Source organism: Pantherophis guttatus, chromosome 1 (genome assembly GCF_059756535.1).
Source record: "Pantherophis guttatus breed Tessera chromosome 1, ASM5975653v1, whole genome shotgun sequence".
Taxonomy (NCBI): domain Eukaryota; kingdom Metazoa; phylum Chordata; class Lepidosauria; order Squamata; family Colubridae; genus Pantherophis; species Pantherophis guttatus.
This window is the reverse complement of record NC_142063.1, coordinates 39,156,054-39,180,923: the sequence shown is the minus strand read 5'-3', so window position 1 is coordinate 39,180,923 and position 24,870 is coordinate 39,156,054. Positions and strand designations below refer to the sequence as shown.

General features: G+C 35.7%; 1 protein-coding gene across 4 annotated transcripts in view; it reads left to right on the top strand.

Annotated features, from left to right (window-relative positions):
* Positions 1-24,870, top strand: part of TRAF3 (TNF receptor associated factor 3) — an 85,485-nt gene that overhangs the window by 44,108 nt on the left and 16,507 nt on the right. For all 4 annotated transcript variants that reach the window (XM_034418522.3, XM_034418523.3, XM_034418521.3 and 1 more), the window contains exons 3-8: positions 5,467-5,582; positions 13,782-14,040; positions 16,538-16,589; positions 19,499-19,603; positions 20,311-20,478; positions 21,703-21,783. In XM_034418522.3, coding sequence (XP_034274413.1) covers positions 13,799-14,040; positions 16,538-16,589; positions 19,499-19,603; positions 20,311-20,478; positions 21,703-21,783 — 648 coding nt within the window. In that variant the 5' untranslated portion in view covers positions 5,467-5,582; positions 13,782-13,798. The remainder of the gene's footprint in view (positions 1-5,466; positions 5,583-13,781; positions 14,041-16,537; positions 16,590-19,498; positions 19,604-20,310; positions 20,479-21,702; positions 21,784-24,870) is intronic.

Below are 24,870 nucleotides of genomic sequence, written 5' to 3'. Positions count from 1 at the left end.
TATCAACACTGATAGGGCAAGTCATTAATATATAAATAGATAGCAAACCCCACTCTCTTCTAGCCCTGAGATACCTAGTTTGGTAATGAAACATCTGCAAAAAAACAACCAAGCTGAGAGAGCACCAAGGACCACACACTATTAATTTCACAAATAACTGTTGCCAAGCTAGATATTCCTCTTACATCTGAACCCTTTCTATGATTTTACTTTCTATTTTTTAAGTGAAGAACTTTGCATTTATTTTTGATCAATTTCATTCTGTTATTTTTAGCCCTTTTCTCTAATTTACCAAGTAATCATAGATAAAATCTTTTTAAGAGATCACACTGATATAATGACTCATAATAAATATAAAAATAAATATGAACCTTATACCATCTAAAGGTTGATAAATGCTTCTTTACACTTAACCTACTGGGCCAGTATAATTGACTTGTTGACCAGGGAAGCCTCAAAATGGGCAGTCCCATCTTTTGGAGATCAACCATTTTTTATAGTTAATTATATTAAAATTTATGGCCTGACTGAGAGCTGCTTTTGATGAACAGGCTAGACAAGAAATAACTTAGCATAAGATTGAACAACAGTGACAAGGTAAGCCCAAAGTATAATTGTGGAGTTCAACTGGATTGAGGAAGTGTATACATACATACATACATTGCTCCTAGAAGCACGAAGCTGAGAACACCAGCCTGAAGATGACGAATGATACTTGGTCGAAACGTTGCCAAAAAACCTCCAATTTTACATGGGAGAAAACCCGAATAACCAAAGACCTACATACAAATACCCACGAAAACCTCAGAAAACAAATACATACATACATACATACATACATACATACATACATACATACATACAACAAACAAATAAATAAGTGACACACATCTTCTAGTCCAGGATGTGAAATGGAATGAGATGACATAGATTGACCAGTTTAAAGGAGCCTATCTAATAAACCAGTGTTTCCCAAACTTTTGACATATGTGTACCCCTTCTATAATTTTCGTAACGCTGAGTATCCCTCATAAAAAACATATGGTACCCCTGGGGGTACGCATACCACACTTTGGGAAACACTTAGATAACACTGCAATTCTCCGGCGTTTAAACAGCTCCGCGGCTCAACGTCAACTGTTAATGTTCCCGCAGTTTAAAAATGGCCGAACCCGAGCTGCGCGAAGGATGCGCAGAAGTTCCCGCCATAATGAGTTGCAATACGACGTACGATGGCCCCAGTTCCCGTGTAAAAACTGCAATACGCGCCTATTTCTTTCCTTGTTCTGTGGGCGCAGCTAAGCACGGTGCAGTGGATATTCCCATGTGATCCCCACCAAACTCCGGTGCAACGCGTACCCCCACCAAACTCTTCCCGTACCCCTGGAGGTACGCGTACCACACTTTGGAAAACACTGTAATAAACTATAAAATGATTTAATTGAACAGGGCACTGCAGAATCTTTAGAAACATTCCTTCAGTGCTTCAGGAACTGGACACACTGGATGGGAAAGATAATATCTGATTTTCCCTTCCATTTCCATCCATCTAATACATGCAGCAAAGCACCAGCAGAATCTTGGTGGTAGAAAAGCAGTGCAACACATGAATAACCTTTGTTATGTATTGTGGGACTTTGGGACATTTTGTAGTATTGATAACTTTTCCTGCTCTGAATCAGCTGTGAAATCCTGCACATAGGCATTGTGAGGGCATTTGGCCATCATCTGGCCTAGATGCTGTAAGCTTGGCTCTATGGTGAAGGAACATGGCCTCTACTCCAGGGGTTTAGAGGGAGGAACATCTGACAGTTAATACTGAAACTCACCATGTACAAAATCAACACTTATGCATAGAAAGGTAAAGAGATTCACTGTAGAAACAGAGATCCTTTGGATTGGCTATCTGAGGGGTTGGTGGGGGGATGGAAGCACCAGGCTTCTGCAGGAATGAGGGAAGGGGTATTTTGAAAAGGAAGTAGCATGAGAACACATTCTCCTAAGATCACCAGCAAATATCAGATGTACACAGCAGTCAGTGGAATTCTTTTGTAATAATTTAATTAACTTTGCTATTTATCAGAGCTTTTCCATTCTTGGAAGTCTTGTTTCTGCAGTTTCTTATCTAACTGCCCCGAGAAGTCTGATACCTCTTTTTTTAAAAGCAAGTTCTTATTCTTTCTCGAGTTCTTTTTCTGAATAGCTTCTCTTGCCATAGGAGGCTACTTAAGATTGTTATTTATAATTAAGGTTTCTAGCTTTCTGATTAATAATCAGAACATGGCTCATAAAGTTCATGGCCTTTGTTGTCTGTACACGAATGCTTAGAATATGGGGAATAAACAAGGTGAATTTGATTTTTTAAAGTAAGAAAATATTAATCCTCCATTTAATAATGATTATCATAAATGTATAAACTCAAAAAATTATAAGCAGTACAAGGCAGTCTTAGTGTGTTTATATTTTCATATCCTTATAGATATATACATTATTTATATCTGCTCACAGGTCTAAGAAAATGAACCTGGAAATACTGTAGAGCAGTGGTTCTCAACCTGTGGGTCGGGACCCCTTTGGGGGTCGAACGACCCTTTCACAGGGGTCGCCTAAGACCATCGGAAAACACATATTTTCAATGGTTTTAGGAATAATTTTATGGTTGGGGGTCACCACAACATGAGGACCTGTATTAAAGGGTCGTGGTATTAGGAAGGTTGAGAACCACTGCTGTAGAGTGTCTGGATTAAAATAAATACAGGAACAAATAAATATATAAGTAATCCACAGTTAATGGCCACTGACTTTGCAGTGACATGGAACAAGTAATACTTAACACTGGTCCTCAGAGTTCTGGCCATCTGACCGTCCCCAATGTCATGTGATTGCTGGTGGTTCGCTTGGCAATCAGGAGTTCCAGAATTCTTTGCTAAATGACACAGTCATGTGATGTCACACTTTACGACTGCATCACTTATCAATGACAATTTTTATTGTTATTGCTTCTGTCATTTTAAATGTGAGCTTCCCAGAGTCACATTTGTGAAATAGGTGGTTACACAATGTGATAAATGAAAATAAGGAAGACTTGGTAGAAAAGTACCAGACATTTTAGGGAAAAGTGATCATGTACTGCTGACTTTCTTGATTCTATAAAAAGGTACAATAAAAAATGCACCTTCGATTTAAAAACAAATAATAATAAGTAGGTGGAAAACCTCATGAGCCTCAGTTTTCAGATTCTTGAACTTCCTTCCTAGATTTTTAAATAGATGATTTTGCAAAAAGTAATTGTCCCCCTGTGCTTGAGCAAGAGGAGATATTAACTAATAGATATGATAAATCTTGGAAATTCCATTGCACTCCTGATCCTTGCATATGGCAAACTACATTGAGATGATCGATTCTGTTCTGCACATATTTATTTCATTTCTCATGGTAGTGAGACACCATCTACCAGAACTCCTTGTGTCCTTGTGCTTACAATGCAACCCTAGGCACTGAAATAGACTTTGTCTTAAAGGAAAGTTGCAAAAGCTCTTTATTGCATAATATAGGTATGGAAATAGAGAATTAAAATAAATAGTTGAGCATAGAGGTGAGCTGCTACCAACACAGCAACTCCTAGTGGAGAAATATGAAGTGCAGCTTTTAAGACAAGTTTCAGCAAAACAGCAAAATGGATGTTTTATGAAATCATGATGTAGCAAAAGCTGTATTAGTGATTGCTGTCCTATAGCTTTATTTTCTAAGAGCACTTCCATATTTTTCACTGTTTATACCGTGTTTCCCGGAAAATAAGACGCTGTCTTATATTTGTTTGAACCCTGAAATAAGCGCTTGGCCTTATTGCCATGTGCTCAAAAGCCCGATTGGGCTTATTATCAGGGGATGTCTGATAATAAAACAGGGTAGCTAAGGACTTTGTTTTCAGATGCTGCAGTTGCAGAGTTCATAAAATCAGTTGGATGAGCTCTTTCATGGAAATTATTTCTGTAATCAATAGATTTCTTATCCAGTTCCTGAATATGATAAATCATTTCTCTAATACTAAGATATGCTGACTTCAAACATAGTATTTTCTTGTTTAATCAAACTTATTCTTTCCTTTTTCTGAAATGTAACTTTGCTTTACATTTAAGATTTGCTCCCTTTTTATGATTGCCCAAAATTAGAGAATAATTATGTAACTAACAATAATTCTATTTCATTGTGGGAAAACTGAAAATATTCATTTATTTATAAAATTTATTGGCCACCCATCTTACCACAGGGTAACTGTCTCCTAGAAAAATGTATCTTTGAGCTACAAAAATTAATTTCTTATTGTAAATAACCAGTAAAGTTACCAAGATTAGGGTGTAGCTGTTTATTTTGCAGGCCTTATTTTGCACTTATTTTTTCAAATTAAAGGGGATGATGGTGGAAATGTTTATGTTTGATTAGATATATTTGCTAACCTGTGACTGTAGGCAGATTTAAATCTGAGATTAAAAACTCATAAACAGTCTTATGGTAAAATATATCTGTGGTTGAAAGCAATAGTAATTAGTTACATATAATCAAACGGCATTGTTTAAAAGCATATATTTGATCCTACCTATTTCTCTATTTTTTCCTATACTTGCATTCAAATCAATTCAAATAATTATAATTATAATTAAAAATTTGCATGGTAGTACATTCATCTTATAAAGATTTCTGGGTTTGTTTGTTTGTTTTCTGTGCTTACTTGGGGAAAAATACCACTAGTTTGGAAGAGTAGAAATTGAAATGTACATGTAACATTACAAATACTGAAAGCCAAATGAAAATGAAAACAGGATAAGATGGGAAAATAAATTTTAAAAGATTTCTGCTGGATAAGCAATATGGAAAAGAAATCTTAGATAAGTAAAAAGAGACACACTTAAAATTTTGTGGCAAGAATGACACGAGGAAAGTCATTTTGTATGATTCTGTATACACATGGCATAGGGCCTAGCTATCTCCGAGACCGCCTGCTGCCACCGACGACCTCCCATCGACCTGTGCGCTCCCACAGAGAGGGCCTCCTCGGGGTGCCATCAGCCAAACAATGCAGGCTGGTGACCCCCAGGGGGAGGGCCTTCTCTGTGGGGGCTCCCACCCTCTGGAATCAGTTGCCCCCTGAGATAAGGAGAATCCATGACCTCAGTGCCTTCCGCCGTGCCCTTAAAACCTTCCTTTTCCAACAAGCCGGGCTGGCCTAATTCTTTTTAAGTGTTTTTAATTGTTTGGTTTATTGTTTTAACTAATGGGGCCAAATTTATATATATATTTTTAACTGTATTTTAATATTTGTATTTGATGTTTTTATTTGGCTGTTCACCGCCCTGAGTCCTCAGGGAGAAGGGCGGTATACAAATTCAAAAATAAAATAAAATAAAATAAAATAAAATAAATCTATATTTTGGATGTGGTCTTAAAGATGTTTGTCTGTATCTTTAGGTTAAAAGAATCCACATTTGATGACATCAACTTGGAGTAGCCTGAGTGTTCATTTTTCTTTGACGTTTTCCTCTAATCAAATTTAGATGTTCTTATCCTTTTCATCTTTCATACAGGTAAGCTATTTTATTCTGGGAAAGAAATATTATTAACATTTAAGAACAGAAGTGATGTTATGAGGGCCAGCATATTGTATGGTTAAGACTTGGACTCTAAGGAGGGAGATCTGTATTCTAGTCCTCCATTGAGGTAAGCTGTGTCACCTTGGGCAGTCAGTGAAAGATAGGGCCAAGGAATGGTAGATCAGATTAAAAAAACAAGATTAACTGGTGGTGAATTTGGTTCGGCCTCTACAAAGAGTTGCAGTGGAAAAGCCATCTTCCTCAGGTAGCAAAGGAGGTATGGCAGAGGTGAACTGTGCTGGCAGTATGTCCAGCTTAAAAAGTCAGGAGAGTAGTGCAGCTTGCCTTCATTAACCCCTGATTTAGAAGACCAAATTGGGAGATTGGACCTCAGCTCCAAAACTGGAGAGGCCGGTGAGACAGATAGCAGCAGAGTCAGAGACTTGGACTCTGATAAGGAGATTAACTTGCAGAAACCAGTGAAAGGGAAAGAGAGATAAATACCAGTCTGATCAGGTATTTTATAGCTAGAGTGGGGTTTCACATAGGAAGTAAGGCAATATCACATGTCCAGTGCACAAATTGGAAAGTACTGAGGAAGTCTCCTACTCCACAGTGAGAAAATTGTGGCAGGGAGGCACTGCTGTCTGGTAGATACTGAAAGTGCACAGATAAGAGGGGGAGTTCCTAGGACTTATTGAAGGGTAAAGGCTAATGGGACTAATTACAAGTTAGGCAGAAGGTGAAATGAGTTAGGGTTGATATATTACATGCCAGTCTAAACCCATAGAAATGTCCTGTAATGATGTTGATGAGATAGGTAGATAGCCAGTGCAGGTAAGATAAGAAAGGGAAGTGTATATTTTGATGTTAGGGGTGATTTGATTGGGGTTCAATTGGACAGATGTAGATATAGCAGGAGGTGCTAGGGATTGTTATAAGGTTTTTGGAGCGATAAGGCAGTCCATGGAGAAAAGGTGGTTTTCTTTCCTCCTAGTGCAGTAGAGAAATTAATATTCTGTTATTCTGCTCTGTTATTCTGTTAAAAATAAAGGTATGCTTTACAAATAGAATTGTGGGCTTTTTAAAAACTTATTCTTCAGACTTATCTGTTATTTTTGGGCTTCTTATTTTTAAGATTCTTTTATTTCCATATTATTTCTAAAAGTATATTTTTCTATCTAATTATATTGTAATTATATTTCTCAATCATTTTATTTTCACTTATCCAATTTTTATTATTATTTTTCTCCAAAATTTTACACCTTGTTTTATATACTTCCTATTATATTTTTGTAATAATTTAATTATTATTAAATAATTGAATTGAATTGAATTGAACCTTCTTCACATCGAGCATAACTTAATTTATTGTACTAATATACACCCAAGTTAAAAAAAAATTTAAAAATCTCCCCATAGCTTAACCTTTATTTCTCAGTCTAGTAATTATCTTTTTTAAATTAGCTCAGCAAAAAGTCCATTTGGCATTAACAGAAATATCAAATCAATAATTTCTCCATGGTCAAATAGTCCAACTTTATATTCCTTCTTTTTGCTCTGCACAATCTTGATCTTTAAATCATTCCTTTGGCATGACAAGAGTTGATCATTTATTACTGTTTGTATAGAAGAATAGGCAGAGCGGAGTTAAGCATGTCATCAGTTTAGAATTCTTATGTGGCCAAAAATGATCTAAGTCCAACGACTCCTAAATTCCATTGACATTTATTTGGTGCCAATTTAGTGTTGAACTTTAGTTGACTAGATTCTTGGTAGGCTTGAAAAAAAATCTCCTATGCTGCAGTCTAACAGAAAGGAGTTTTCAAAGCTTCCACCAACCTTTGTAAATCTCATAAAGAGACATCACCTAGAATTTCTTGTTGCAGCTGTTCCATGTCCAAATATTTTTCTTGATTTGTGTTTTGTATTTCCATTTTGGTAATCTCAATTTTGTTGTCTTCCATGCTTTCAAACTCTAAAATGTCTATGTCAAAGTCTATCCATTGAAATATGTATTCTTTCTGAGATACTAATATTTCAATCTGTGTTTCAAAATACTTATTTTAGATAAGAAAAAGATAATTAGCTTAGGCATTTTAACTCTTTTTTCTGCCTTGTCCTTTAGTTCCCTCTAGTATCTACTTGCAATCTTCATCAAATCTTGGTTCCTAGCATGGTTCCTTTCAGTCATTTCCCATGAGGGTATATTATTTAATTATGATATAATCTCATGGGAAATGACTGAAAGGAAATAGTTAATTATTTAAATAATTATTATTTAATTATAAATATGTTTTTCAAATAAACATATTTATAATTCAATAATAAACAATGCCCCATATCTCCCTAGTCTTTAAATCCATTTAATTAAAAAAAAAATTAAACTCCTTTTATAAAAAGCTTTTTGCCAATTCTTTAAAATTTCTAAAGAATGTAAAACTCACCGGATGTCAAATTAAGCTCACTGTTTTGAAGGTCTCTAATATTCCTAAAGTGATGGAATTGAATATTTTTAAATGTGATTAGAAAATAAATTCAGCTGGCTTAGTGTCCTTACTAAAAGCTCTGCTGCTATTGAGAGCAAAGTTGTTATCTTCCTCCATTTCTGGGGCTTGAACCTGCATGAAACCACTGGAGGAGCTACCATTCGTAGCACTCATTGGCAGTCTTCTTCTCCAGAGAGATTCAGAGGACTGGTCTACTTGCTGGTCTTTCTTTATAGCTCTTTTGCCAAGATATCTTTAGTCAGCCCCTACTCACTGCAAGCTACTCATTACTGTATTTTTATTATAATCTCTTTCATTAAATTTTCATTCTTTCTAAAGGTCTGTCAATTCCAGACCTTTACTGACCTTTCTCCTGGCTGTTTGCCATCTCTCTTGTGCATGTGTGGCTGGCATCATTGTAGATCTTGATTGCCTCTAGTACTGCTGTAGCCTTAACTTATTTTCTATCTCCACTGACCTTCTCTGACATAAGCTGCTATTATGCTAGGACCACTTGGCTCTAGTGCTGGCTCTCATCACCTTGTCCCTGGCTTTCTGGTACTAATGGTCTAGCACTAGCTCTTTTTGATTGATACTGTCCGGCATTTGATACTTCTAGCCTATTCTGGTATGAACCTCTCTGATCACTGGTTTATCCTGTTACTCCGATTCAATCCTCTCTGGCATGCCTTCTTCTGGTTTGTCTTTCTCTGGCAATTTGTGTGTCTAATATGCTCCAATTTGACTCTCTCTGTCACCTGGTGCTGTTGTTATTGTTGCTCTGTGCTGCTTCCAGCTTCATCTACAGCTTCTGCCTGGCTTGAATAAGTAAAAATGCTGGGGGCTGAAAAGCTAACTTTTTCTGGCCTCAGCCCCTCCCAGAGTTCAGCCTAGTACTCCAGTGCTTTCCAGTTCCTTGTGACTGGAAAAACCCCTTTCCAAGGGACTTGCCCTCTCAGACTTTCCCTGGCACCACTTCCTTTTTTTAAAAAGTTCTCTTTAACACTTGAGCTCCTTTATCTCTCTCTCTCCTTTGTGATACTGCACTGCAGAGCCAAGCTTTCCTGTGCCTGCTCCAACTATATCATTGTTTAAACGACTGGTTCCTCAAAATGGTAATGGTGCAAACCTTTTAAACCATTGGACCAAAGTACAGCTATCCTGGTGTCCTCTCACAGAGAGATTGTTGCAGGGAAAAGAACATATTACTTCAAAGCCAGCTGTTCATCCCTTGACATAGGGACCAGAGTTCTTAGGTACCCAGGGTTCCAGCTGCTGCTAGTAAACACCAGATCTTTATGAAATAAGACCATATCCATATATGATGGAAAAATGCATGGATGTGGTGTAACTGAGATCTTGTTGGGCAGCTATGGGAACATTTGCTCTCCTAGATTTCAGGTCTTGCTCAGTTATGATGTAAGATCAAGGAGGTGATGCAACCAGGGTTGCGCCTATGCCTTTTGCAGTGATTGGAGTTCAATTTCTCCAATTCATCTAGATAGGGAAAGCATTTGGACTTTGGCATGGAATGTTGGCAACTCTTCCAGATTGTTCTGTTTCTGAATGTGACTCTTTGCCTTTTGTAAATAAACATTTAAAAAAAAACCCAAATAATGAAGTAAAAATATCAATATTCTATCATTTCCTCCATAATATCTAGTATTTCAATTCCAGTTTCCAAATTGTGCTAATAAAAGGACCCTTTTGAGACTATACTGCAATTCTGCTTTTATGTTTATTATGCCCTACCCCAAAGAATCTGGAATACTTCACATCTGCTAATGAATGTGCATTTTCTGTGTTCCTATGGTTTCCTGTGCTAATGCACCTTAAATGGTAAATTATTCCTCACTAGTCTTTTTAAATTGGTGTATATAGAGTTAGTAATTTTGTAAAGCTTATACTTACTTTTCCTGCTGATCTCATCAATGAAAATGAATTTTTAGGAACATCCTGTGATGACTAAACCAACTGTTGATTCCCTAACACCTCTTAGGACTCAGCAAAGATCGGATACAAAATTCTATATCTTTTCCATCTCATTATTTAAAATGTAAAGCAAGTTTGAAAGACTGCTGTTGGGCTTGGAAAAAATGAAGGGTTGATTAAGCTGCTCTTTTCGCTCTTCAATGCTTTCTAAAATATAAATTATGCAAAGGAGAAAAATGCTGACACTGACTCTTCCTGAGCATAGAGTTACTCAAAAGACTTCTCTTCACTATAAGAGTTTTCTGTGACTGTCAGTCAAAAATATTAGTTCATTAGTCCTGCAGGTCCTAATTGATAACAACATAGCAGAAAGCTATTAATCATAAAATTACACACAACTATTCACATGGAAAAACTCAGTGTCTCATCTTACTTCTCTTCTAGACTTCATATATTCATATTCATAATCTTCGGAGCACTGGGACTCATCAGGCACTACTTTTCCAGAATTGGTTTCTTACCTAGTCTGAAAATCTAGGGAGTTGTATTTAAGAATCCTCCCATCTCATGAGGTTCTGGAATTGGGGGTGAAACAACAGGCATTTTCCTACACCCATTCTCCATGGTCACTCCCACTCCCATATCCTGGAGACATGCTGGGCCCCTTCCTTCCTCAAATTCTTAAGTATTTTATTTCACTGTGCCTTTGATTCTTATTGATTCTAGTTCATCATTATACTTATGTTTTTTTTTATTGTTGTATTTTACTTTTGCTTTCCTTTTTTTTTCTTTTTCTTTTTTCATTTCTGCTTTTTGTAACATGGCCCAGGTCTGCATGGATTGGAATAGTCAACAAATACTAAATCTATGACTAAACATACAGACATTTTAAAATATCATGTTGCAGATCATAGTGAATGATTAGAAAGTCAGTGAAGTTTAGAATGTTTGTTTCACATGCAGGAAAAAATAAACTGGAAGAACTGAATGTAGGATAGAACATTAAAGTTTAAGAATATATTTTAGTTCTGATGTACTGATAAATAGTAAACCAATGAATGTCATAATGAGCAATTTTAAGGATGTGATTACCATACCATTGTTCCTCTAACTATTTCCATGTTGTAACCATGTTTTAACTTTTTGCTCCTCTTATTATGTATTACAAGTTAAATCCAAGACTTTTGATAACAATGATAACTTTTAATCCAATTCATTTCAAATACATATACATTATAAATACTTCCTATTAGAGTATGAAATTGTGCCAATATGTCCCATTGTACAACTGGTTTTAGTAAATGGTGCACCATTTACTGCTCGTAAAAGCACCTTCAAAAACAAGGAAGAGAAAGGACGGTCTCATCAACAAGTGTCAAGAATTGATGACAAGAGCTTTATGCCTGCAACAAAAAGACCCAACCTCCTAAGGATGATGAAGAAAGGGAAGCAGAAATAGGATCAGACATCCTTTAGGAAGAAGTCATGTGGGCAATGAGCCAGTTGCCAAACAAGAAGGCCCTTCAGAATTGCTGAGGCCTGCACTATCCACATCCATCATAGCTTTGTGCCAGAAATTTGGGAAATGAACACATGGCCACAGATTGGAAATGATCAGTATTCATCCATTGCCCAAAACCAGTGACTCTAAGGATTACTCTAATTACCACACAATTGCCCTTATCAGATATACTAGCCAGATTCACCTTAAGATCATACAACAATATCTGGCACTATAGAGTATCTGAGCATCAAAAGGGAATTACCTGAAGCTCAAACTGGTTTCAGTATCCATATTGCAAATCTATGCTGGAGCATGGAAAAATCTCAAGAATATCAAAAGAACATCTACATCTGCTTTATTGACTAAAAGAAAGCCTTTGATTGTGCTGACCATGACAAGCTGTTGAGAGCCCTAGAAGACCTGGGGTGCCATCACATGTGATCAAGTTGGTGCAGTTGCTGAACACAAATCAGGAAGTCATTGTGTGAACATCATATGGACACACTGACTGATTCAAGAAAGAAGGAGTGCTTCAAGGTTGCATTTTTTCACCTTTTTTATTCAACCTGTATGTCAAAATTATCATGATAAAGCTGGAACTTGAAGAATCAAAAATCGGAGCAAAGATTGGAGGAAGGAACATCAACAATCTTTAATATTATAAATATAATAATATCTTCAGAAACCAAAGAAGGCCAGGAATATTTGATCAAAAAGATTAAAGAAGAAAGCAAGACATTTGCTGATGCTCTTATGCTCTTCCTGAACATAAAAAAGACTAAACTCATGACCACTATAAAAACTAGAAATGTGTAAATAACAGTTGACAGTGAAAAGATTGAATGTATGCAAGAATTCACTTTCCTAGGATCACTGATTGATCAAAGTAGGGAATGAAGTCCAGAAATAAAGTATATAATTGCATTGTGTCACCCAACATTGATGAATATAAATTGAGTATGGAAAAGCAAGGACATCAGGCTGGCAAATAAATGCAGATTAATATGCATTGTTGTGCGCTCCATAACTACTTATTGTTGCGAAAGCTGGACCATGGAAAAACTAGACAGGAGGAAATTCGACTCAGTCAAGCTATAATGTTTGGAAAGTTCCTGTACATTCCTTAGACAGAAAGGTGACAAACAAGCAAGCACAGGAGTGTATAAAATCAGACATCTCACTGGAAGGCAAAATCAAAATTCCATCTTACTTATTTTTGCCATGACACAATTCACTGGAAAAGGCAGTTATGCTCAGAATGGTCAATGGTAAAAGAAAAGAAGCTGCCAAAAACATGGCTAGACACCATCAAAGCTGATAGCAGAGCCTAAAACAATTGAAAGAAACTATACAAGATTTGAAAATGTGGAGAGAGTTGGTCCATAGATTTGCCAAGAATCAGAAAACGATTTAACAGAAAGCATCAGTACAACTGGTTTTACAGAACTATTGTGTACGTGTTCGATACAGCAAATATTGTTTTGAATATACTTATGGTTATAGTACAAAATAAGACATGACATGTCTGAAGGAAAGCTGTGGATACATTAGTTTCCCCTTTTGCTTTTACTAAGATGGCTACACGGTCTGAAATGTGATTTAAAGTACAATTGGGAAAGTTTACCTAATGCTGTTGAGAAGGATGAGATGGCAGCAGATGTAATACATGCTCTTTAGCTGCCAGTTATAAGAAACACCATTATGTTGCCTTTGAGGAGCTGGCTAGTCTGGATCTAAGAGTAAGGTATTTTGAGTTGATGAAGTGCAGAAATAGGACAAAAGAAAAGGATTAAGCTTTTTCACAAATATAAAGAGGTAACCAGGTCACACTTAGTTCACTGAGAGCTAAAATGTTCCAGTTCCTTAACGTCATTGATTTATTCTCAGTGCAGATATGCAAGATTAGTGAGAGCATTGCTCCTCTCTCTGACTATTAATGACCCTAATACTTAGAAGCTGTAAGGATGAACAAGCTGAAAAAATATTGGTATTCATTATGTCTACTAGAAATTATATTTCAACATGTTGGTATGAATGAACCCAATTGAAAAATATTAAGTTTGAGGTGATAGGTGGTTACTTGATGATGAATCATTGAGGATTAAGCCTTATCCATGGATTGGTCCATAGGAGGGAGTAGTATGATTTCAAGCAAATGCAAGCATGATCTGTGGATTCATTTTCATATGAATTTCATGCATAAAAGATTATGCTTTATTTTACTCTTAATATGTTTAATTATTGAGCATACATATGTTTTCTTTATAGTATTTATTAATTCCAACATGGATGCAAGCAAGAAAGCAGACCCTCCAGTCTTAGTGGAAACAATACAGCAGAAGGCAAATCCTGATCGCCACCCTATCCCATCCATTTATGTACCAGAACAAGGTGGTTACAAGGAAAAATTTGTGAATGCAGTCGAAGACAAATACAAATGTGAAAAATGTCATCTCATTTTGTGCAATCCAAGACAGACAGAATGTGGGCATCGCTATTGTGAGACCTGCATGAGTTCTCTGTTCAGGTTAGTCATTCTTTTTATATATGAACTGGACTTAAAAAAAAAAAAAAACTTAGGATTTTTAAACCTGTATCTCAATTCTTTCTTCCAACTGACACATTAAATAATAATACTGTATGCATTAGGTAGTTGCAGAAAGTCTTAGACACAATTCAGAGTAAACATAGGTTAGGTTTGTATTGAGCTATCCATTACTCATATGAATTTAATATAATTAATTAATTAATAAGGTCACAATTTTTAAGCCAGAAAAAGATGAGTAGATCTTTCCCTCTAATGCAGAGATTCTCAATCATGGCAACTTTTAAGAGGTATGGATTTAATTCTCAGAATTTTCCATAACTAGCTGGAGAATTCTGGAAGTAGAAGTCCATATACTTTATATTTGCCAAGGATGAGAAACATTGTTCTAATATTATGCTACACTTCAAAACATTTCTAATTCCTGTTGCTTCCAGAACGCCTTAGAAAAAGCATATGTGTTATTATAAATAGAAGCTGCTGCTCTTCCATGAATTGGGAGATGATTAGGATTGCATTGACCATTCTGATTATCTGTATCTATAATACAATATTCAAAGAGTGTTATCTGCAAAAGAACATTTAAGCTCTTCCCCCCACCCTTACCCCAAAAGTAGGATAGCAATGAAGTATCCAAGAAATAATTTATTTTTAAATTGCATCTGTGTGATTGTTGATACAAAACTTACAGGAATTTGAAATAATGCAGTAAGACTGCAAAATTAAAATATCTATAATTGCTGAATGAACAGAAAACAACAGTGTGACTTTTACAGATGTGTAGAAAAAAAGAAATTGAAGGCTTTTACAGTAGCTCTGGTTGAATTATTGTTCTTGGTAGTTCCTAATTACAAATTTCTGCCATTAAGTTCACTGCACAGATTTTAGATACTTTGTCCTCCTTGATCCATCCTTAAATATGCAGATATCAGAAATGTATCTTCCTGATTTTCCCGATTAAAGTGATTATGTATTAACTTTCTAGCTGATCGTTTTCTGATATAAAATGTTTAGCATTGGTATATTACTAAAATATTTTCTGTCGGGAAATAATAAATGAATGTAAATTTAAATATATAAAATCTGAAAAGAACAAAAGGCATTTTAGTATCTAGCATTCTCCTGCATTGTTGCTTTACATGCAGTAGCCTTCCTGAACAGTGGTTTTCAAAATACTATTTTCGATGATAGTATTTTTTTTTTCCTTTTGCAACTATTAAAATAAATGAAAGATGTGTCATAATGATGATTTTCAGAATAGTTTTTTCTCCCATGTCTGGCGTACATGTTAGCATTCAGTGATGAAGCTGTGAAGCTTTAGTACTTCTTTGGGTCATTTGAGGATACAAATACAAGAGCTACTGATGATTTCTCAGTGACGATTACTGCTCAGTAATCTCTACGACATAGCAGTTCAAGAGAACAAACAAGCCGCTCGAGTAGATTCAGCACGGACTAGAAAACGATGAGACCTTTCTGCTATTTGGTCTGCTGCAGAATGTAGTTTGTAGCATTGTGCTTCTACCGGAGGAACAAACAATAAAGAAAAAAAAATACAGCCAGTGCAGAACTGTTGCTTTTTAAAAATAAAGTTTCAGATGGACTAAAAATGGTCAAGAACTGTAAAGATGGTAGCTGTATTTCAAATGCTGGACAAACAATTCAGTGTAGTATTGTAACAATTATTGCTCTATTTTAAACAAATGCCATGGCAAAACCTTGGTTGTCCACACACTGCAAGAATTTAAAAAATAGGCATGACAATCATAAAAAAAATCTATGTAGCAGAAGGCAAACTAGATTACTTCTTCTAATCTCTTCTGCTGATATCTATCACCTCAGCTTAATTCTCTTTCTTTCCAGACCAATGGCATGTTTTTCAGCTAAAATACTGCTCTACATTTTTATTTTATTTTCCAAGAATAGACCTCTCTGGGTCTCAAAGATATTGCTGCGGATACAGATTGTATTTGAGATTGATGTTTTGCTTCCTATTTATTTACTTTTAAATAAAGAATGTAGAAAATTGGTGGAACAGATACCCTGGCAGAAGATGCCAACAAACATATACCTAAGCCTATGGGCTCCCATAGCATCACAAACTGAACCCCTGATCTATGTGTTGGCACACAAGAACAATGAAGCAGTTGTGTGTATAACAATGTATCCTGAATTGCATAAATCAAAATTTACATTAACAATAATATTGCTCCAGTCTAGTCTTTCTTGACTTTGTGTCTGTCTCCTTGGTCTCTCTGTCAACATATATCTGAATGTCATTAATATTAATGCACTCATCTCTACATCATTTCTTCCATTTTCTGATTTGTCTGTCTGTCTGTCTGTCTGTCTGTCTGTCTGTCTGTCTCTCTCTCTCTCTCTCTCTCTCTCTCTCTCTCTCTCTCTCTCTCTAGTTATCGCTAATTATATCTCTATAAAAATTTATAATCTAAAATCAAGGGTTTTTTTTCTCTTCTAGTTCCACAAGTCCAAAATGTACAGCATGTCAAGAAACAATAGTGAAGGATAAGGTATAATTTTCCCCCATAATTTTGCAATTTTGCGGTTGCTGCTGTTACCATTATTAGTGTAACAATACTTTGGTTTGGTTATATTTTGAAAATCCATTTAACAATATAGCTCGAATTAGAAAAGGGTTTTGTGCTATGTAAATGAATCTCTGCATTTCTTAACTGCAGAGTTTTTATCAATGCTGTTCTTGAATGAACAGATCTTTTTGATTTTTTCTGGCTTTCCCTAAAGCTTCACCCATTCAGTGGGCTGGAAATAGTACTTGCTATTTTATTTTTATAATGGTGTACACAAATAAATAATAACAAGGTTGGCTACAGACTTCTTTTTGAACAAATACAGGTGGTCTTTGACTTATCATAATTGAGCCCACAATTTTGGTTGTTAAGTCGTGATGGACATAACGTGGGTCCCCTTGTGACCGCATCCAATCTTTTCTGTGGTGGGCATTAAGCAAATCCATTGTTCGCAATAGGGTGCTTTTTTTTTTTTTGCCAGAAGCTGGAAGTAAGTGCCAGGGGCGGGGGGTGGACTGAGTAAATCATTGTCATGTGACCATGAAATGCAGCAAATGGCCATAAAGGCAGGCTGGCTGCTGGGCACCAAAAATGCAGTCACATGACACGGGGGTGTGTGTGAAATTGGAACTTCAAATCTAGGTCATAAATCCCTTTTTTTGAGATATTTTATAACATTGAATGGTGCTCAGTTGTCTACAACTACATATACAAACATTTCCTCTGACAATGCCCATTAAGAGAAGCTGTTCTTTATAAATACACATGCATGCAGATAGCCAAAGATAAATGTCCAATCTCCAGAGGTAGCAGAGAGAAAACATTTAACGCTAGGGCCTCCAAAAATAGATATACATTTGCTCTTCCACAAGGAAGCTGCTTTGCATTATGAGAATATAGATATGGCATGCACACATGACTGGGAAAATACTGAAAAATTAAAAATGAGGAAGCATACAGTCCAGTATCCTTGCCCATTTGGTGCCCTTAGTTGTACTGCGTATATACTCCACAGAACCTGAAGTGTTGGGAATCCTGGCATTTGTACCCTTAACATATTTAGAGAATAGATTGGGGTGGCTGCAGTTCAGTTTGCTCTTTGCAATATTGGCCAACCAAATTCTATCAGAAAACTCGCTGACAGATGCAAAGAAAGGTATTATATATTTCCTGTGATATCTTCCAGCTGAAATTCAGAAGGTGATTGAGAGTTCCATTGAGCAGACATGACCAATTGCATTTTGCACTAGTAAAAATGTGTATTTTTCATTTTAAAGAAGAGTTAAAATCAGATTCTGGCAATTGAAAGTTAATACCATTTAGCTCATGTTTCTTTACTGAAAAAAAACAAGTCCAAATGTTCTACTACTGAATAACAAAATAATAGGGTGCTTTAGAGGTTGTACTACCTCTTTAGTGCCTGAACTGTTCTTCTATGATATTAATTCTGATTTTACCTGCTAGAGCTCTTCCTTTATATACTTTTTTTATCTGGATTTCAAATTGAGCTGGTTGTGTAGCATTTATCATATAGAACATTGCTTAGTGCACAGTCCTGTTATCTTATTCATTTCTCTGCTCCTTAGTCACTTGTGACAGATCCTTATTACTCTTTATAGATGTTTTTATTGCCTCATAAAATCTACTTTAAAACCAGTAAGCATTGACATAAGGTCTGCTTTTCTATAGATAGTCTAAACTCACCTTATAAATTTTGTGTCCATATGTGTTCCAATAAGAAGAGGATAGACAATCCTGGGAAATGTACTTTGCTTCAGCTGTATAAGTGACAGCTATGAATCTAGAGAACAATTGGAACAATTCAAAATCAGTCTGTAGCTATATAAATAATGCATGGCAGGGATCCCCAACCCCCGGGCAATGGTCTGTTGGGAACCGGGCCACATGATTGGTTGGCCGGCAGACATGCGTATACATAGCTCTACTTGCATGATCAGTGGGCGGGCGCACATGCACGCAGCTCGACTTGCAAAAGTGGTAGGCCAGTTCCCTTCTCCCCACTCCCCACCAGGCCACCAAGCCTTAAAGGTTGGGGACCGCTGGTGTATGATCGGGCAGTTAATCCTTGTGTGAACACAAAAAGATTAGAGTTGAAAGATGTGTTACTTTTATCACCCAACTCCTTGATGGGTCATAAGCAGGTAGGAGAGGAGAGGTAGTATTTCCAATTTCTATTGAATTATGGTTCTCTACTATAGTTGATATTAATAAAAGTTGGAAGTACACAGAAAGTCCTAAAGGTTACTGAAAATTTCCTTGGACTGCAAATTTTTTTTGTTTAAAGACAAATCTGTACCAACCAATCTTTAATGTGGGAAAAATATAATTGCAATTTTCTGTGGCTAAAATGGGATATTTGTTCATTTTCTCACCTTTTGGACTGAGTCAAAAATTATAGCTCAACATTTTTTATTTAACTTATTTATTTATCATATTTAGGAACTGCCCATCTTCCTCCTTTTATTACAAAATGAAGAACTATTCTTATGTATAATTTTCTAGATACTGCTAATAAAAAATGATCAGGGCAAATACCGTGTACTCTATAGTGCAATGTGATCTATACGAGTCTTTTTTCAAACTAATTCAGACTTTACACAATACATCTTGCTGTGCAAAGAAAAGTGAAGAAGTTCTTGTATTGTCAGTTTGTAGCAGTATAGCAATTGCCTTCAAAATTTTTTACTCTTAAAAATGTTCTAAAATAGTTTGTCAGATTTCATGTGAATTTATGTTTATATATTTTAATTCTCTAAGAGAAGTTTATTTATCAGAATGTAGTTATTTACATCAAGCGGATTAGTGCCAAAGTGATAAACTTTTAGATCATCACTAAAATTATAACTCTATTAAATGTCTGTTAATTCTAGATATTTAAAGATAATTGCTGCCGAAGGGAGCTTCTAGCCCTTCAGATATTCTGCAGAAATGAAAACAAAGGTTGTCGAGATCAATTGACCTTGGGACAGTTGCTGGTAAGTAGCTGAAAACCTTCAAATATGTTTTTGTCTCTCCCTCTCCTTTGATCATTGAATGGTGATTATATGATTTGTGGTGTTAATTGAACCTAAATTACACATTGTTTTAACAAAAACCCCACATCAAAGTTGTAATGTATGAAGTAAGTTAAGTCTGTAGACCAGGGGTGTCAAACTAGCGACAGATTAAGTGAATCTGTCTCCCCCATTGACTTTGCTTGTCAGGCGGTTGCAAAAGATGAATACATGACCATGGAACATTGCAACTGTCATAAATATGAGTCAGCTGTCAAGCATCTGAATTCTTATCATATGACTGTGAGGATGCTGCAATGGTTGTAAGTATAAAAAATGGTCATAAGTCACTTTTTTCAGTGCTGTTGTAACTTGGATCACTAAATGAACTGTTGTAGTCAGGGACTATCTTTATCATATTTTAGCACTGCTACTGCAAGAAGATTCAGATGTTTCAAACTTCTGGGTGGCAATCTCAAATTTATTGGCAACCAGGCTTTTGTGTTTTTTCTCAGCTCTTAATATAATATTAACTTATATTTATGCCCAAGGAAAAACAAGGGGGAAGAATATTTTGAATTTCTTGCAATCACTAAATAAAGTTAACAAGATACATTATCTTTAAATTGATAAATAAACTAAATGTATTACCTTTCATGTATTGGTGACCTGGTGTTTGTTGGTTTCAGACACATCTAAGAAATGACTGTCTCTTTGAAGAACTTCCATGTCCTCGTACTGATTGTAAAGAAAAAATACTGAGAAAAGATTTACCAGATCATATAGAAAAAAACTGTAACTATCGTGAAACAACATGTAAATACTGTAAAAGCCAAGTACCCATCATTATGATACAAGTAAGTATGCCTTCTTAGAGGGCAAAACAACTTTTCAGGAAACTATCTATGGTGAACAAGGTCTTTTGAAGAATCTGGGAGCCTTTAAGACAGACAGCTCATTCAATGCCATATGCACTCTCTTAATATAATAATAATGCACATTTTCTCTGATTCATTACAATTAGCAGCCTTGTAAATGGAAAAAGTCCAAAAGGCTGAAGTCTCCTAAAGTCACTTTTATTGCCTTGATTGAAGCAGTATTAAAACCTTGTTTCTTTAGAGGTTCCTTTGCAGATTTCGGGATTTAGTGGGACAAAATGCATGCCTGTAGCCTTCTAAAGTCTATATTTTGTACTTAAATTCTCAGATATGAAAAATAAGCCCAGTTGTGTTTTGCTTCAAGCTTGAAACAAAACCCTGTTTGAAACATTCTGTGCTGCCTGTATCCTATTGAAAAAGAACTTGAAACAGCTGAAGGGTTCATGTATTTGTTCGAGCCAAATATGGAATGTTTCAAGCTCTGAATGAAATAGTAGGAAGTGGTTGTGACTGCCTTGCAATCTTCTTTTTATCATAGAAATAGGTAGGATGCACAGTTGCAGAAAAATCAGCCAGTGTTTTAAAATTATCTGACAGAGGATGAATAGAACCATTTCTAGGGAGGCGGGGCAGTGGTAGAGAGAGGGAGAGAGAAAATAGATGAGAGAGAGAGAGAGATGGAGATGGTAAGATAGTTGTTAGGAGTAGGATACTTAATGGATTATTACTGAGTATCCACTTTATTTTTGCTCTATAAAACATTACTGTGCTGCAATCAAATGTTGTGCTTACAACATACAGACATGCACATACACTTTAAAAAGTGATATGTATATATATCATACATCATCACATGTGCATACACACACACACCTTGCTGCACAACTAACAAGCAAAATGCATTCCTAGAAAATTATGTCATCATAAAATGATTTGTGCACATTTACTTCCAGATAATAGAACTGAAGATAATGTACATTTTGTTCAAACTTGGAACACTTGAAATGGGAGGTTGGAGGAAGAAATATTTTGTGCATCTCTAAAAGGCAGATATTTCAGTCCTAAAAATAAATTATATTGACAGGTTATAAATTCATGTTATTTTTTTGAAGAAACAACTTCTTCACCATTTTATTTTTTGTCCAAGATAAGTGATTATGAATGTACAAGTACATGACATGACTTTTCCTATTGTTTTCTTAGAAACATGAAGATGCAGACTGTCCTTGTGTTATGGTTACATGTCCTCATCAGTGCAGTGTTTCAGCACTCCTCAGAAAAGAGGTAAAAAATCATATTGCAGAGCTGTTTATAAAATCAGATAACATGCTGCATTATATTAGTTGCTACAGAATGTTTTTTGTTGAAATAGTATGCAAGTAATTTTCCAGAAGCAGCTCCAATACATTTGAAAAACAAGGGAACCTTTCTGTTGCTGAAATTAACTTTAAAGGTATTCCTAAATTCCCAGAATACAATGCTGCAATTTTCTTAAATAAATAAGTAAACAAGCATCTGCAGTGATTGCAACAATTTTTTCCCTTTACCCTTATTATACGCTGCATTAAAACTCTTTAATTGTCGCAGGTATCAGAAAAACTTGTTTGTGATTTGTAATTAATGTGTAGTATAGGAGATTTTAAGAATTGTGTAATTGCTTGGTAAGGTTAGAGCCATTGGACTGTTAGGCTGACATGAACAACTGAGTTCATAATCTGTAGTTTTTGTCTTATAATTTACATTATAAGGGCACCATATTTCTAAGAAAGCAGCATACAAGCTTTTATTTATTTCCGCCAATACTCTCTTTGATTTGAGAATCTATTTGTACTGGGAGCTAAAGTAATATACATGTAATGTAATATCTAGCCCAAATACCTACAACCTACATTAAAGATGATTCAGTCATACAGGATGAAAATTCTGCCTGAAATGAAATTTAAAAACTACCTTTAGAGATAGAGGAGGATTTGTTTGTTTGTTTGTTTGTTTGTTTGTTTGTTTGTTTGTTTGTTTGTTTGTTTTGGTCTGTCTGAGCAAAAATAAGTGCAGAAAATACATTAATCATTCCTTGGCAATACTTCTCCAGTCCTTTTTAGTCATTTTATTTCCAAAGTTCTTTTCCAAATGAACTCCAAAACTGTCTTGGGTTTAAAAAAAGCCCTGGAGGAGAAATTTAGGTAGATGATTTAGCATTCCATATCCTGCCAAGCAATTTTTCTTCATAGTTCAAATGAATGGTAATGTCTTGCATTACTATACAACTGATTGAAGTAATGTGATGCTTCACCTTCAGTGTGTATAACTATAATCATATTCATTGACCCTAATTAGAAAAAAATTATCGTATGATGAGTGTATTTATTGGTCTGATTAATATGGATGTCTTCTTTTGATAGAACATTTATTAGAGGTCTATTGACCCAATGGAAACAGGTTTGAATCAGGGAAGGAACTAACTATTCAGAAGATGTATTTGAATTAACTGTAGAATAAACATCCCAAAATGCTTAGTATTTACACTGAACTTAATAAGGTTTGGTGGTTTCAGTACTGACTGGGAAATAGATTTGGGTCAGAAATAGACTTGTGGGTTTGTGAAATAGACTTGTGGACTTCAGCTTCCAAAATTCATCAGCCAAACCCCTACAAATGATTGATCAGGTTTTGTAATAAGCAAATAATGTCTAGATTATTTAATAAATTCAGAAAAATCATTACAGTTGAATAAAGCTTATATATCGATATCATAGTTGGGGTTATACTTTTGTGGGATAATTTTATTGAGTTTAAATTATAAACAAAGTTTATCCAAAATTTTCTGAAATGGCAAAAATAGCTATTTTACATGGTTCTATCTTATTGCTTAAGTCATCTGATTTGCCAACAGTGAATTAGTAATCTCTTCCACTGCCTTGAAAATCTCCCACTAATATGAACATTTCAACCAAAAAATAAGTGTAGTACAGAGGGCAAGAATGCATAAAAAAATGAAGGTAGCTTTCTTTCTACGAAGCTGACCAAGTAAAATTGTGAGGTCTGGGAGGAAAAATAATGTTCAGGAAAATGAATTTGTGCCATTCTCTTTACACTGAATAGATTTTTCTCTAGGATGATATTATTCAATTTTAAAGAATTACTTCTTGAGAAGTATGGATTGGCTGTTGTTCTTTATTTAAAAATTACTGTAGGAAGTTGAGTTTCTTGGACTCCCCCCCCCCAACTTCTATAGCATCTTTTTTAAAAAAATTAATTTTTACAAAAATGGAAGCATATCCTATGTTACCTGCAGTTATTCTTATTCTGATGCTGTAAAGTGAAGCTAAAACTGTTTTTTGTCATGCATCTATTATATGCCATAAACAAGAAGTTGAGCTGTAGCGATTTTACAGACTCCATGATCTTGAGTCAAATATCCATTAGTTGCAAGCAGAGGGCTGAGGAACAAGACCACTGACATTGTATCAAGTAGCCATGGTTTCAGTGTAGTCAGTATTCAGTGATGCTGTAGAGCAGGGGTCTCAAACTCAAGGCGTGCTTAGAACTGGCCCTTGGGCCTGTCCTGGAAACAGCGAAGGGCTGGCCTGCAGTGCCTCTGCCAGCAAAAACCGAGCTTGGGAGGGCCGCACGCAGCCCTGCCCAGATTCCGTTTTTGGCTGCAATGGCCTCCTGGAGCCCTCTGCCAGCAAAAATGGAGTGGCCTCCCCGGGCTCTGTGTTCACTGGCAGAGGGTTCCAGGTGGCCGTCATGGCCGAAAATGGAGCCTTGAGTGACATTGAGCTGGCCCACCCAACCTGCCCCCCCTCCCGAGGTCAAACACAACCCTGATGTGGCCCTCAATGAAGTGGAGTTTGACACACCTGCTTCAGAGGATCCAAAAGCTTTTTGTGGAATAATGAAGACTATTCCTTTATTTACTTTTTCCTGTCTCATATCTACTTTAGTCTCCATTAAGATAGTTTAATATATATATATATACATGCAGTGTGAAACAACATGTAGTTACTTAAACAACTTTTATTTCTATGTGCTGTTTTAGTAAATACAAAATTTAATTTACAAATGTACATGTTTGTTTCATGCGATATTTGTTTAAAGTCTCTTGTCAAAATGTTCTATTTTCTTATCACTGGAATTTTGCATGAAAATCTGTTTTGAATTAAAAATTTGGGAAGCGGCCTGAGGGGGAAGGATGTGCATTAATACAGTGAAACCTCTATCCAGAATGATTGTCCCATTCAGGTTACTTAATGTGACTTTTGAAAAATTGGCTTTTCGATAAAAACACACTGAAATCCTTTTGAAATTAGCTGAAATGATTATTTGATTAGGTTTCACTGTAAATGTGTCAATTTGTATATTCTACTGGAA